This window comes from Acartia tonsa, chromosome 13 (genome assembly GCF_053477335.1).
Source record: "Acartia tonsa isolate MP-2025a chromosome 13, ASM5347733v1, whole genome shotgun sequence".
NCBI classification, from domain to species: Eukaryota; Metazoa; Arthropoda; class Copepoda; order Calanoida; family Acartiidae; genus Acartia; species Acartia tonsa.
The window spans coordinates 32,739,953-32,756,327 of NC_137272.1; the positions used below are offsets into that span (position 1 = coordinate 32,739,953).

At 33.0% G+C, this 16,375-nt stretch overlaps 1 protein-coding gene across 1 annotated transcript in view; it reads left to right on the forward strand.

The window, feature by feature from the left end:
* LOC145335258 (uncharacterized) overlaps positions 1 to 16,375 on the forward strand; it is a 75,367-nt gene that overhangs the window by 22,673 nt on the left and 36,319 nt on the right. Inside the window, exons 5-8 of the mRNA XM_080180996.1 lie at positions 10,707 to 10,777; positions 13,534 to 13,616; positions 14,196 to 14,273; positions 14,986 to 15,026. Of these exons, the coding sequence (XP_080037122.1) occupies positions 10,707 to 10,777; positions 13,534 to 13,616; positions 14,196 to 14,273; positions 14,986 to 15,026 (273 nt within the window). The remainder of the gene's footprint in view (positions 1 to 10,706; positions 10,778 to 13,533; positions 13,617 to 14,195; positions 14,274 to 14,985; positions 15,027 to 16,375) is intronic.

Below are 16,375 nucleotides of genomic sequence, written 5' to 3' on the forward strand. Positions count from 1 at the left end.
ATATTTAAATACTCTTTCAACGAAATCAAAAAGTTCAAGCCAATTAACGAACATTTTGACACCCTCCCAGAGGAAATAAGGGAAATTATTACAAAGCCTTATAGTAAACTCACAAATCAAGAGATAGCCACATTAGTTAAAAATGACACACTTCCGCTTATATTCCCGGTCAATTCAAAGGATCCGCAACCAGGAATACGCGCACACTCACCCTTAGAAACACGAAAACAAGCGTCACAAAATAAGAAACCATTAGACTCTGATTCGGACATAGAGGACTCAAGTGCCGATGAGGACATGACACTAGACTCCGTATTTATTACCGGAGGTCGACGACTTAGAAGAATAAATGATAGACATGTCAGATTTAGGAATGGCACAAGTTCACAACCATAATTTACATTTCCATTTACCCTGTAAACTTGTGAACAATATGATAATATGATATTCTAATCTGATAACTAAGTCATCATATTCATGCAAAATTTTCCCACTCAAGGTTATATATCCAGTGGTAAAATATACGTCTTTTCTCTTAAGCGAGGGAGACCGACTATATGCAATACACGTCGACTAAAAAGTCGATCCCTTCAAAAACACTTACATAAAATTGCATATAGAAAGTTTTGATTCTGTATAGTCAAACAGAGTCAAACGATTGACACAGACTGTACAAATATACAAATATACGAATGTTATGAATGTTAGATACGCACCCTGATATATACACAAAAACTATTTAAAACATTTAATACAAATTGTATAAAGTGTACAAACATAGCATTACTATTAGGCAACCTATATATATATGCCTTGAATTGTGATGAGTTTGATTAGTTATTAGAAACTATAACCACTCTACATACAAAAAAATATGTCAAAACTTTAATTATAACTTCGGACAGGAAACGCCCACTCAGAATTTTAGTAGTAGTGAACAATAACGATAACTTAAATTTTACCCTGAAATTGAGTCAGTTCACTATAACATATCCACAAGTGAGGAAATCACCAACCTTGTGAAGTACTACAGTTATCACATAACACGTAAGTCTTAACAGAATATTTTATAAAATTTATAAAATGCAAACTAGATTCCGAAAGCCTATGCCTAGATCACAACGAATTCTACATGAAACCTTCGCGAACCTAGTAGAATATTGTTATAACTTACTTACGATGATTAAAGAAATGTTATCGATTAAAATTAGTTGTGGAATCAGCCAACCCAGTCGTATTGTACGATACTTGCATTGTCGTCTACTTAGAAATACTTATAGAGACGCATACAACCGTTTGGTTATACGGTACAGACAGCAAGAGTATAGAAGCCGGCAGGCTATAACAGACGAATTACGGGCAGTAGCACGCCAAATAGAGAACCTGAGAGACACAGTCCTCCTCATTTCTGGACATTGCACCCTCCCCACTATCCACGAAGAGTAAACTAAATTAAAACCGATTCCTATAATCTGATTTCTAACAATGACTTACGGACGTACCCTAACGATATAAAAGTTTTGCATATGGAAAGTATAAAACCTCTTGTACATATATATATTGATGTAAAATACTTATATTCTCATATATCTCTATGTAATTATTGTAAAATTTATCTTAATTAAGAGCGATAAAAACGATAGGAAATTAATCGCATAAATCCTAGCAGAGATATCAAAAAGAACATAGCAAACAGTTTTGTTATTTATGAAAGTTATCATAAATCAAGCGAATGTAAGCTAGTTTAAGCACCTTGCAAAAATAACAATTTAATTATGCATCTAACTAAATTAAGGAACAGACAGTAATACTTATAGAGTAGCTACGTAAACGGGAGTTTTACACAACATATATTAAATCAGTAAATAACAGTGTATATGTTACTTAAAATCTCTATATTTATTTTAACAAAAGTAGATAATCTTTAGAAAAGGTATAAAATTTTTTTTTGACAAATATTTCTCTTTGGTGAAAATATAAAATTAAAGTGACTGTGAATTTGCAAATAACGTTATATATATAGGTAGATAACTGGCAATTAGAGATAATTTTTTAAAAATATTGCCTTAAAAGATGACAATTATTCAATTAAATGAAAAAGAATTTTTAAATTTTCTGAACTTTACACTACCGTGAACACCATTTTTAAGAAAACTGAATAATAAATGCATTAAATACGAATAATTGTAGTGATTTATAGATAATTGCATTCAAAATAGATAATACGTTATGTTTTTTTTAAAAATGTCATTTAAAAGTAACACACAAGACAGTCATTTTAATGATAAAAATGCAAAAAATAAAAAAAAGTAACAGATCAAAACTTGAAATGTTATTTACTGGCCCGGCTTTTTGCGTTACCTCTCTCTCTCTCTCTCTCTCTTCTCTCTCTCTCTCCTCTCTCTCTCTCTCCTCTCTCTCTCTCTCTCTCTCCCTCCCTCCCTCTCTCTCTCTCTCTCTCTCTCTCTGTTTCTCTTCTTTCACTTTGCTATTTCTACCTCTAGGTCAGTTGTTAATTAAATATTATTTAAAGTGTAAAAAGATTAAACCATTCAAATCTATAAAAAGTCATTCTAATCTAAATTTATATTTTCTAATTTCTATTTAATATTCAAAGGGATATAAAAGGGCAGAAAAATAGCTTAAAACCAACGAACGACTTTTTTAATAAAAATAAAATAGCCTAAAACCTTTCCCAAAAACTATAAGAAGCTTCACTGTAAAAGTGAACCATATCGTTTCAGCGGTTAGCGAGATCCTTCTCTACAGATAAAAAAAGCTTACAACTTTATAAAATTGTTAAATCTTTTCATTTAAAACTCACCCTTCAGTATGTGATTGTATGCAGGGAGGAAATGGATATTTGGCTTTTTATTACATTAGTTCCCAAAGTTAATGACATTTTGTTAGTTGGCTAATTAACTTTGGAGACTTTCATAGAATTTTGTGTATATTTTCATTGTGAATATCCATTAATTTAACGGCTCTTGTCTTATGCCTCTAGTTCCTGGTTAATTATGTAGCAATGGGTGTGCGGGTGGGGCGTTAAGTGTGTGTGTGTGTTAGTGTATACTACGATAGTGTGTGTGTGCGTGTGTGTGTGTGTGTGTGTATGACAAATTGCAATAACTATTCATTTTGGAATAAAAAAAGTAATGTTTATTTTTATGGAAAAACTTTAATAAAATGATTGAATTTTTTGCTGAAGTATATAGCAAATATAATAAATTTTTACTTTTTGAACAATTTAAATCTTAAATATCATTCTTTCTATAGATTTAAGCAATTTTTCTATTGTCTTTATACCGGCTGAAACATACCGAAATTCTGTTAATGATTTTATAAAATAAACCAAACTTTTTCATTACATTTTAAAGAAAGCTCGAAGACAAATATTATTAGAGGTTTATTACAAAATTATTTCCTAAGTATTGATTTTTTAGTTTTTATCTGCAAGCGAAGAAATGGCTTTTTTTCTTATAGTTTAATTGTTGCTCAGACTTTAACGTTAACTTCGTGTTGAATTGAGCATGGCATTTTAATCAAATTTTTTTCTAACTTCTTGGAGCTTTTAAGAAATTATTGTACGAAAATTACTTAAAAAACAAGGAAAGGTAAATAAAAATGAATTCTGAAAAAACCAATTCGTGATCTCTTTAAATCAATTTTGAAAACAGAACATAAATTTTTATTTTACAGTATTTGAAAAACATTATGATAGTAAGAAGATTTCTGACAAATTTAACATCTTAGTTAATATAATTTTGGACATAAGCTGTATACTGGCACATAATAAAACTTCGAGATCGTTAATACTATTAATTGAACGCTAAATGTCGAATTTGTATATATATAAAGGCACATAGCCTAACAACAAGTCAATGTGAGCCAAATTAACTCTACTTGTTGGAAATAAGATTTAGGTTTAAATTTAAAGGGACATAAGAATATTTTACCTCAAAACATTAAGCTTAATGACTATTGTATTGAAATTTAAAAAGGGATGTTAAGCTCTATAATTTTAAAAGGAAACGCTATTTATTCTAAGCCTTATTAATTAAATAAATCTTCCTTAATGAGATTATCCGATCAATGATATTACTTTAATTGCTCGTATTACAAACAGTCTTTACATGAATTTTCTTAAAAATACTTGAATAAGCGTACTTAAATAACTTTGTCTAACGTCAGTCTTTCGGTCTACTTAGATATTGGTTACAAAAAATATATATATGCTATTTACAAGCCCTCTCTATATCACAGCACAATTAAAATTCACGATTAATGCACAGGGATGGATATAAATGAAATTTGGAGAAAAGGTACTGAGGTGCGAGTTCGATTAAATATCTATATATACATAACCCTTAAAAGCTAACAAGAATGAATAAACTGTGACATAAGGCTGTAATTACAGTTGTTAATATACTATTGAGAAAAGAAAAAAATTAGTTCGCTTATGAAGAAAGTAATTGAGATTGAATGAAGTTTTAAATTATGGGCATAAGAAAATACAACCTTATAATCATTTCCTTACATACTAATATCCTTACAGACTAACATGTATATACATAACATAATGGCAAAAGTGTAAATTAATATTTAGTTTTGTACAGTATAAAAAGTCATAACGTCTAATAACAAAAGTCTTTACTACATAGTGATCACTATTTGACTAGTTACATAAAAAATTAGAAAATTTGTAAATTTAGTCACATGTTGTCTAAACTGGTCATTGTCTTAAAACTTGTATGTCATATCAACCAAGCTAACGGTGCCACTTTACGGCGTACGTTTAGGGAACATAGGACCCCGACGCCGAGGGACTCCCTCAACGCCGGAATCCTCTGTCCTGTTGTTATCTGAGGAACGCGTAGCCGAATCAAAGCTATTTTCCGCTGACGTTATCTCTTCCAAAATGGCAGGAGTTGGAGTACGCATGGAGCGGCGCAGACGTTCCAAACTGAGAACTCTCAGTGGCGTAGGGTACTCGATCTCATCACTCACCGCATTAAATCTAATGGGCGGGAGATCAACTTCCTCAAGATCGTCGAACAGTGGGACTATACTATCCACATCCTAAAATAAGAAAAGGGACATTAATAGACAAACATTTTAGTAAACGTTCACGAGAAATGTACCAACGCTTATCCATACATGTTTGCGAGTCAATTTTTTTTCAAGATTATTAAATAATTTATCCAGAATCTTAATGTTGACCATTAGGAAGGAACTACACCATAGTTAAAGTAAAATTATTGTCTATAAGCATAGCTAACCGCGCTAAAAATCCTAGTCTAAGTTACGTAATTTTTGCAGCGAAGAAAATAAGAATATTATAAGAGCTTATCAAACTTACCTCAGACAAATCAGCTGCAGATGGAGACTCAATGCGACTAAGGCACATAATAGAGCTCAATGAAGAGCTGTCGCTGGATCCCTCAGCTGTCCTCTCAGTACTGGCCCGATTACACCTCCCCATAGTTGTGTAGAACCGCGTCAGGGGGATTGAATTTGTCGCCTAAAATATAACAGATTTTATTAGCTTAATCGCAACACTAAAATAGAATCCAGGAAAATCAGGAAATGAGAATGCCTAAAATCCTGTAAAGCTATATGCTTAGGTAGCGACTCAACCCACTTTATAATAGAATTAAAATCTTAAAACGGTTCAAAAATGCTTACGCAACCATACATTTTAAGGTTAACATTCTACCAATATAAGACTTTTAGTTGCAAACACCTCTAAATTCGTGTACAAAGGTACGGCCTCTTTCTGAAAATTAATATAGAAAAACTAAAAAGCATCGATACTTACATGAAGACGCTCTGATTGATCAAATATCAATGGGCGGAAGCCAGGACTTCCTGACGGGGTGTCCAATCCCGCAGGCACATTACTTCCAGTAACTCGATCCTCGGTGGCAGATAGGCGGTGTACAGCAAACAGCCCAACTCTGGACCTCACCTCGGCTGGAGTTGATGGACTAGCAGAGGGAGCCTAAAACAAAAAGAAAACATTAAAGTCTTGAAATAACATTCAAAACCCCAATGAGAAGCGTGCGGCACGAGCAGACTCTCAACCTTCCCAGAGGGAAATAATATTAGCTTGCTAATTAAGATTATAGTAAAAGTTAACTGGTATCTCAATTTGATTGCGGTAACCGAGCGGATTTCTCTGGTGACATAAAACGACGACAAGCGGTGAGCGATATATATGGAAGAGCCGAAAGTCAACGTTGAGGAAGTGAGAATAGGACAGAACAATCCTGCAACAACATGATGCTTTACTAGACAAAACGGGTGGCTATATAAAAAAAAAAGAATACAAAACAGAAAAAAAATATATACAAAAGAAGAAAAACTCACCTGTGTATCTGACAGAATATCATCCATCACAGAAGACGCGGCTTCATAGATGCCTGTATCCGACGGCTCCACGGTTGGCGACGTAACTCCAGATCTAGTCCTGTTACCGCAGTGAAGAAGCTCAATGGTCCGGACGCCTATATCACGGAGGCGCGTACATACATCTCTTATCCAGCGAGCCAGCGACCTGTCTGAGGTGTTATCTAAACGAGTTAGAGTCTCAAGCCCTACAGCACCGAAGAAGACAACTAAGAGAGCACAAGAAAATAAGCCTAAACCCAACAACATGTTGAACAAGCCATCCATGTTGAGTGCGTCCAGACTCGTCTTCTGGTCTCTCCTCGACTCGGCAGACCAAGAATCACCTCCGACAACATCGTCACCAATGTCACCGCAGGAATTCCGCATCACCGAATTGAGGAGAGACCAGATGATTTGTATCGTTCTACTAAGCATCAGTGAGAGATGCTCGTTGCCAAACATCTCCCCTTGATCCCTTTCGGACTCTACAGTATCAAAAGTACTCCCATAGTCATCAACGTCAGCAAGGCTTGGCATCCCAGACGCGTCGCTGTACACTGAACTCGTCTAAGGAGGTTTCGAGAAGCAAGGAATTGGCGAGAGTGGCCGCAGCCGCTCTCATCGACTCCTCAAATCTCTCCTTAATATTCTGATGCGCGTCCAGGCTGTCCGGAATATACATAATGAGCGGATGTAAATTTAAAATAAAGGACTAGTGATTCTGAAAGGCAATATAGTAAAATTAATTTTATGAAAAAGACTGTACACACGAACATTTTTTTTTATCCAGTATCTAAAGCAACTATGGTCGAGCTACCTAACCATTAAAACTTTGATTTATCATTTAAAAGTAAACTTACCTAAGTTAACGAATGTGTAATTAATCTTACATAATTCAACGCTTAAAAATAGCTATCGTTAAGCTATTTAAACATCAAAACTTTGTTTTATCATTTAAAAGCAGATTCAATTAAGTTAAAGAATGTGTAATTAATTTTACATGATTCAACGCTTTCAAATAGCTATCGCTGAGCTATCAAAACATTTTCAGTATGATGTATCAAGCAACTAAAACTTATGTACTAGCTAAATCTGAATATTTTCAATGATGTTTTAAAAGTACCTATAACTAAGCTACCTAAAACATACTCTTATGAATTACTTATTTAAAAGTACCTACGATGAAGCTAGCTAAATATAATTTTTGTAAGCGACCATTTTAAAATAAATATGGTTGAGTTACTTGTAACGTAAATAACCTATTAATTAGACGTCATTATAACTGAATTAAGTAAAACGAAAATCTTATTTTAAAATCTATAGCAAAATTGTTTTAGAAGATTTAAGTCAATATTCAATAAATTTTGATTACAAAAGGGGACGCTGTAATCAAATGTTAAAACGAATAAAATGATGGAACATATCTGTGTCAATATAAGTTTTGCTTACGATGAACAAATTTAACTTTTGCAGATGGAAAACGTAAACAAAACAAGGTACGTCAATTTACCTGATGATTCAGATATGTCCTATCAAAACTACAAATATTATATAAAACAAAATTGTCATAGATTGAAGATATACCCATATTATTTCTAACCCACTTTTGATCAAAAATATAGTGATAAAGGCCTTATCGACGAAGAAAATAAACTTCCTGAGTCTTAAATAGTGGCTAACGAATGCAATAATGGGCATATCAACAATCTATAACATAAAAACATTTATATAAAACAAACGAGTTACTATATTTTATCACTTTTATATAAATTCTCTTGAAACTAGCTGTAAAATTAAACACTCGAACGCAAGCTCCGCTCGCAAAGACAATTGTTGTTAAAATGAGCATAATTATTGGGCCGCCAGCTATTTATAACCTCGCTCAAATCCAACCCCTATCACTTTTGACCGCCCAAACATAAACAAAGGGTTGACAACTTATTGTTACGTAAATTTTAATTACGGACGTCGAACGATATATTTCATAGATATTAAGTCTAAAAGGTATACTTGACAACGATGTAACATAAGACATTAGTCTTTAAATTGATTAAAATTTATTCATGTTAAAAATAAAATGAAATACAGCTAATACCAACAATGATATAAACCATATGTACATATACAAAATATACAAACAAGGGTTACCAACTATTGTTAGTAAAACCTTATACTTATACATATATACGAGCAATGTAACCAAAGAAATTAATACGATATGTAAATATTAATTGTACTTATAATTTTTATATAAAATATTGTTTAAATTCAGGAAACAGTTATATTTAACAGAAATAGAGATAACTAATCAATCCATTATAGGTCTATCTGTAACGAAAAGAATTTCTATAATATCCCAGGGATAAAATGATTAATAAAAGATTATTAAAAGTTCTTTTGTTTAGATTACCATAGCCAGAATACCCCAAGGAACCGGTTGGAGCACGCGCACTAACTCTTTTTAGGATCTACCATGGACCAGCCTGGAGATAACCTAGATGATCATGGAGTATTGGAGCCCTACCACCACCCTACCTTGGACGGATTGCAGTTGTGTTCCTGTCAACACCTTGACGCTATAGACGAGAACAACAACATTATCACCACACCAGAGTACGATGGATTCTCAGAGAACCTGTCCATCACCATTAGGAATTTCTTGTTAAATACAGCCCTGAATACCAGAGAAGAGAGTAGAGTGGAGACCGATAGTGACATTAGCTCTAGCAGCACCCTATCCCTCTCTACTGATGACCTCAATCAACTCTACTATGACCTGGAAAACCACTCAATCACCTTGGACGAGAATGGCAACGAGGTAGCACAAGTGGACGCCCTTAGCTACATATCTACCTCAACCCCAACCTCAGTCTACACTTCGAAAGAGAGCATTTCACCACCTAGTTCATCATCAGAAGAAGCTGAACTATCCAGAATAACCAACGCAAAAACATTTATTGATGTGACAGTGTTAGATAAAACTAAACCCCTCAAGAAAAGAATGTATTCTATTTGGGAGGTTTATCATCTTGTATACCCAGCCATGAAAATACGCAAAGCTTACTTTCTTAATGGAAAGCGTATTTAACGTAGCTTGGAATACATACTTATAGTTTATTATATATGCCTATACTGGGACTACTAAACTTTTTCTTTTTCTCTTTTTTCTTTTTTAACAACTTACCCCCATTGGAGATGCGATCCTCAATTTTCAAATTCTTTGAACGTACATATAAGACTTTTACAGAAATGCTTCGCATCCACAGCTATCTATCTATGCTTGATATAAAGTCAACACTTTATAGAGCAGATTATGAATATTTGATTGACGCGTGCCCTGCAATTATCTAGTAGCAATCAGGGGCAAGACACAATTACTTTAGCTAGGCCCAAGGCATTATTTGTATCAATTTATGCATTCATAGGCCTATCTCTACCTATATGACACCATATATGGGTAACGCTAGCCTATTCATGGTAATTTGTATGTGATTTGCTAATAGTATATGTTTATTAAAGACATTATGTTTATTGTTAAAGTAATCATGTAAATAATCAGTACAAATATGTATGCCTACAACCATGCCTGATTTACGTCACATATTAACACACAGACATTTAATTGTACAGACAAACACTAAAATCCTGGTCCAAAGCTAATGTTATAGCATGTACCTCTTAAATTTAGTTAGTTATTTATTGACTCCCCTACCATCAACTTCTCTTTCTGGCTTTAAAAGGTAATGACTTAGTTGTTTGGCATGCATTGTAGTTTAAATTTAGGCCCCTTAGTACTTAGCATGAATTGAGCTTAGGCCTTGTGTTAGAACTCTAACACTTAGCACAATTCACTGCTTGGGACTTAGGGCACATTTCTGTCCTACTCTACTTATAATTTTAACACTTATCCTGTAAATATTTTCATACTTAACTTATGCACTTGTAATATAAATACACTTTATAAAAACATTTTCCTTCCTTAATACTTAATATACTTATATAATTCTGATCGAATATCAAAACCAACCATTTATTCTTAGATTAAAGCAACATAATACTTCGCGTGGGTCTTTTGTTGAGCTTCCACCAGCTCAACCAAATTCGTATTATACTTGTGGGAATAGAGGGTTAAGCATTCTAAACAAACGAACCGACGATGAGAATGTCTATGTGTATTGCAGTAAAAGTAGGTTTTTAGTAGTACTCATAGAAGAGCGGTCTCCATACCTAAATTTGGACAAACGCCCCATTCGCACACACACTATCTATCTATCTATCTATCTATCTATCTATCTATCTATCTATTTATATTTCAGATGGAGCCAGGGCCTGATGTTACATCAAGGATTTGTTGACTGCTCAAGAGCTCTGATACTTCTACCCCTGGGTGGGTAAAACTAATTTAATCATTCTTTTTTTTTTAACTATGGATTGTTCTTTTGTCCGTTTGTACACTTAAATCCATCTTCGGAGCAAGCAGCTACGCATAAGACATAAGCCCTAGGGAAAATGGCATTTATTCTTTATCTTAAAGTAAGTTTTTTGTCTGAAGCTAAAGAAGCAGCTAATCTGAATTGATCTTACTTCTTAGAAAAGCTTAATAGATGTTTTTGGAGGTTTTAGTGTATTTTCATGACCCCCTTCGCCCTACCCTAGAGTCTAAGGGCGTCAGTAAATTATTGTAGTAAGTAATCAAGAGGTTTTTAGAAATGACGGTCCATTCGCAGCTACAAAGCCATCCTTAGATAAAAAGTTTTTTGTTTGAAGCTGAAGTTTTGGTTCATTAAGATGATTATCCAAACGGTCCAAACACAAATTATAATCTACAGAAGGGGTAATTTTATATATCATCATTGGGAATAAATCAATTAAAATCCCTGGGTACTTACAGTTATGTCATAATGGAACTTTTTATTTAATTGAGAATTTGCAGACTAAGTTAGTCATGAAATAGCTTTACACTTAATAAATTGATATCCATATTAATAAGATAGTGCAAATGTTTATTATGGCTGGTACATGGGGTTAGATTGATTACCTGATATAAACAAGGATGATTAAATTCATTAAAAGAGTAGCAATTAAAGCTAATTTTTAAAAGCTATTAAAATTGAATTTATTCTATTCCCTATGACGCCCCCCCCCCCCCCCGTACTTTTTCTTGGGATTTATTGACAGCCAGACAGACTGGAATAAAAACTTGTAGAGAAGCTACAATGCAAAATTTTATTAGTATCTAATAAACATGTTTTAATAGTTTGGGCTATGACATGGTATTATTATTATAGAGTATTTTTGGTGAGGGCCATAAAAAAAATATTTGCAAAAATTAAGGGCTTTGAACTAGACAACTTGGAGGTAAATTTTATGGAGTAATTGGCATAATGTAAAATATTTCGCCTAGTTGTTCAAATATTTACAGAACAGAAAAATATATTCCCTTCTTCACTATAAATGAAAGTATGTTATTGTCCTCACTGTTTAATAATCTTGTTACTTTTTACCTGGGTAATGCACTTTAGGTTTATTTATTCATTTGATGGATTTATACCAGATTTAATAACATATGAATGTAAATCTAGTAAGGAAGAGCTAAAATTTATAGACCTAAAACTTATCAATTTTAAAATAATGTGAAGTAGTTTTTTTCTCTTGCTAAATCTGCCCACGGTGCTCTAACCCTGCGGCGATACCCAGAAGTACCCAATATAACCTAAACTAACCCGATCTAAAGTAATATACACAAACAAAATTTTAAAAAAAGCCGTAATTTTTTAATATAGTTCAAAATTTGTATGTGTTTTCAGACAGAACTTTAAGTCCATGCTATCCATTTGGGGAAATAACCTTGCGGGGCTACTTTGACCTTTACTTAACCTAACCTAAAATAAGCATTGAAAATACGCGTTTTTTTCTTTCCTCAAAAAAGTGAGTCAGTTGTAATAGGTATTCATTTGAATTACAATTTAAGAAAAAATTTTGAAGCAATATCTAAAAGTTTTAGATACTTCGTCCATGATTTTTATATCCATCAAATGCATATATTAATCATGTTTTTCACCTATAATGGATTTATCATTACTTGGATCTTTCATCAGATTTTCATGGTCTCTATTAAAGTGAAACACGCAGTGGGCTAAAATAACAATTCATCCCTTCCCCTCACATTACCCTAATCGATCCCCTCCTACTGGATGAACGAATTGACCAATTAATGACAGGTTGAATAGCAACCTAAATTGACGACAATTTTTCCCTGTCATAATATCCACGTATATTCTATATCCATTATTGTGCATCTTATGTTGATCAAATTATTTATTTACCTTGCAAACGGGCTTAGTGTGAAGCTACTCTACAACTCAATCATGTTAAAATGTGTAATGTTTTACAGGGAGGGAGGAGACATTGGACTGTAAACTATAATGGTACCCAAAAAGTTTTATAAGTCTGTCTTTCAGATGCAAGCAGCATTTACAATTGATTTAGGCATATTAAATAATAAATTATTTCAAACTTATCATGAAGATTCATTTTACAGTTACTTAAATCTTTAAGAAAGAGTAGCGAAAATATATTTCGGAGATTTATTCAAAACATGTCGATATTCAAAACTATATCAACAACTAATTTTTATATGATATAATCGGCCAATTCTTCTGATTTTTTAATAAAGTTTCTATAATGTAAGTTTGTCCGTTTTAAGAATTATGTACTCTTTTTGGAGAAAAAAACGTTGTTCTTATATTTTTCTGTTAGTCTGTCTGATCTATTAAGCTTCGCTCTTATGGATGTTGTCTTATCTTTGTATAAAGATTTTTCAATGAATATAATTAACAAAAAGTAGATTTGTGTACATATTTCGGTCTGAAATGTTGAATTGATTTTTTGGTGATTTTCCTCAAAGTTCATAGTCGAGCTCAAAACTCCCTTCTTCTTAATTTTAAATTAATTGAAAAAAGGATAGGTAATTTTAGTGTGTTTGTGTTTTCCTTTAGGTTAGGTAATGTTTAGTTCAGGGTAGCCCCGCAGGGGTTATGTATATAGTAAAAATAATACCCCAACCGTATTTCCAATTAATTTCAAATACAAGGGTTGTATGCTCGCTAGACACTTTGATGAAAAGCTCCAATTCTTTTTCAGCTCGATCAATCTACATGTGTGAACCCGTGGCGAAATGTTCTTTAGTGGAGACAGCCTTCCTTCTCTTGGTTACTGTTTCTATGGTAAAAGATTTTTAACTCTATTCAATGTACAAATGGGTATGAACCTTCTATTTAAGAATTACAATAACTGTAAACCAATATAGAATTTAGTAGAATTAATTCTACATTTTCAGTAGGCATGATAGTCTATTCACTAAGTCTGTCCGTCCGTGCAGCTAAGCAGGAAATGTGATAATTTCGGCTGCTATTTAAAATAGACAGATTAATTCATGTACATATCCCTTAGCAAGAAGCAACCAATAGACAACTCACTTTATTATGTGTTTTTTAAAGGTTTCGAGATTATCTATTAATATGTATCATAATTCCTCCCTTTGTCTATTTGTCCATCAATAATGCTTCGATCCTTATGGATGTTTTTATCTTTATTTTTATACTAAAAAATTGCCACTTGTTTTAAAGTGATGATTTTAATTTGTTAGTTGACATTCCTGACATCACTAGTTTTCTGGTCTATGGAAAATTGACCTACCTATGGATATGGTTTCATTAAGTTTTAACCTAACTTGTCAAGAAAGGGGTTCAAAAAAGAAAGTGTAGGGTTATTTATGCAACTACCTATATATTATTTTTTTCCAGGTAAATTTGTTGACAACAGTTCTAAATGATACACCAGTTTATCCAGTTTTTGAAGATAATGAAATCAGAACTTTTAAGGTATAAATGTCTTAAAACTAAAGTAACAGGATGCTATTTGTGTTTGTCTGTCTGTCTTTTTGTCTGTTTGTACCAAAGGATCTCGCTAACCGCTGAACCGATATGTTTCTTCATTAAATTGAAGCTTCTTATAGGTCCAGGAAAAGTTTTTAACTATTTGAGGGTATCCCACCCTCTCAATAAAAAATGCCACCCCCTAAAAATATTTTTAAAAACTTTTTCTTTTTAAAATCCACATTAAAAAAGGGGGGTAAGGGAACGACTTTTCAACCTTTTACTTTAAGTGGCCTTAGAGACTTCTAGAGGCGTAGCCGCTAGTATATACTAAAATAAATAACAGGATGTATGTCTGCTAAGATCCCGCAAACGGCTTATATTGGAGAAAACATGTAGTAATTTACCCCAACTTCCTCTTAGATCGAAGCCCATTAAGGCTATGACGAAGTAATTAGTTTAAAAAGAAACAAGGAGTCGGACAATTTTTGATATCCATAGTTAGCGCAGCAAAATAAACAATTAATATATTCAAATAAAAACGAATTAATTTGATGATGGATGCATGTTTTCAAAAGGTTAAATGGGTAGGTTGGTTAATTAGGTCTATTGTAAATGTCTAATCAACTCATTAAATACATTTTAAAAGATTAATATGGCGTTACATTGGTATTGTCATGACCTAGCTTTAGAGAGACTATAAGACCTTTTATTTTAGGAAAATCCTCACTGCATAGCTTTTGGAGTTTTTATGATATGGTAAGTTGTTTTCTTACTATCAGCCTCTATCTGTAATAGGAGCTGAGATAACAGTGAGAGTTGAGGGCGTACAACAAATCTCCCAACACCCCTGATCAATATAGATCCTAAGAGGCACCTGACTGTTCATTTTCGAGAAGAAAAAAGTTTACTCATATTGGACTTGCCTATCTTTCACAGTGCCTTCGAAGGTGCTTTGACTTTAGTGTCAGAACCTAAATTGGGACATAGTGCATTTCATTACCCTAGGTTAGGTAACTTCATTTCACTTTTCAATAAAATCTAAAATGCTGCGGTTTTTGAGAAAATTAGATTTAAAAATTTCAAGTTCAATTTTCACCCACTAGGAGTTACCGCATAATCATGACAAGAAAAGCAAATATTATTTATTTAAAATTTTGAACAACTTTGCTTTTATAAAGTCAGTCATAAAACCTCTCTATATATGATTTATTTAAGGCTGAATTTCCGTGACCTTAGCAAAGCAATTTATAAAAATGGCCATAAATTAACTTACTTCAGGAGTGGTTTTATGAAGAACTTTATAAAAGCAAAGTTGTTCAAAATTTTAAATAAATAATCTTTGCTTTTCTTGTCATGATTATGCGGTAACTCCTAGTGGGTGAAAATTGAACTTGAAATTTTCATGTTTAATTTTCTCAAAAACCGCTGCATTTTAGATTTTATTGAAAAGTGAAATGAAGTTACCTAACCTAGGGTAATGAAATGCACTATGTCCCAATTTAGGTTCTGACACAAAAGTCAAAGCACCTTCATTTGCACTGTGCTTTTTTTATGAATATGTAATTTTTTTTATTTCCAAATCTAAATAATGAATTTTAAAGTTTAAAGACTGTAAAAATAGAGAAAAGAGTGATAATACCCATTGGTTTCTCCTTTAAAAACATATGAATTTAGTATTTGATTAAATAAGACGAAGCCCAGTCTGTACCACTTTTGATTCCTGTGACGTCATATAATAAGGGAGATGAGAGGAGAAGTGGGAAAGAAAACCCTTAAAAAAGAGATGGAGAATTCCTCATTTTTATTACGTCACAGGAATCAAAAGTGGTGCAAAAGTGGTACAGATTGGGCTTTGTTATTAAATATAAATAAAGCATTATTTCTTAATCAAATTGAAAATAGGGTGTGGTGTTTTCTTAATGCCTGCATCTGCATACAGGGCCTTTACCTGCGGGGGGTGGTAACCCTGCAGGGCTACTCTGTACTCTATATAGCCTAAATTAAAATACAAACAAACGAAAAACTAGCTCCCCTTATTTACCGCGAGATTTTCTTTACTCGACTTGGTACTTTGAGGGATACCACCAACTAGTATAAATGTAATG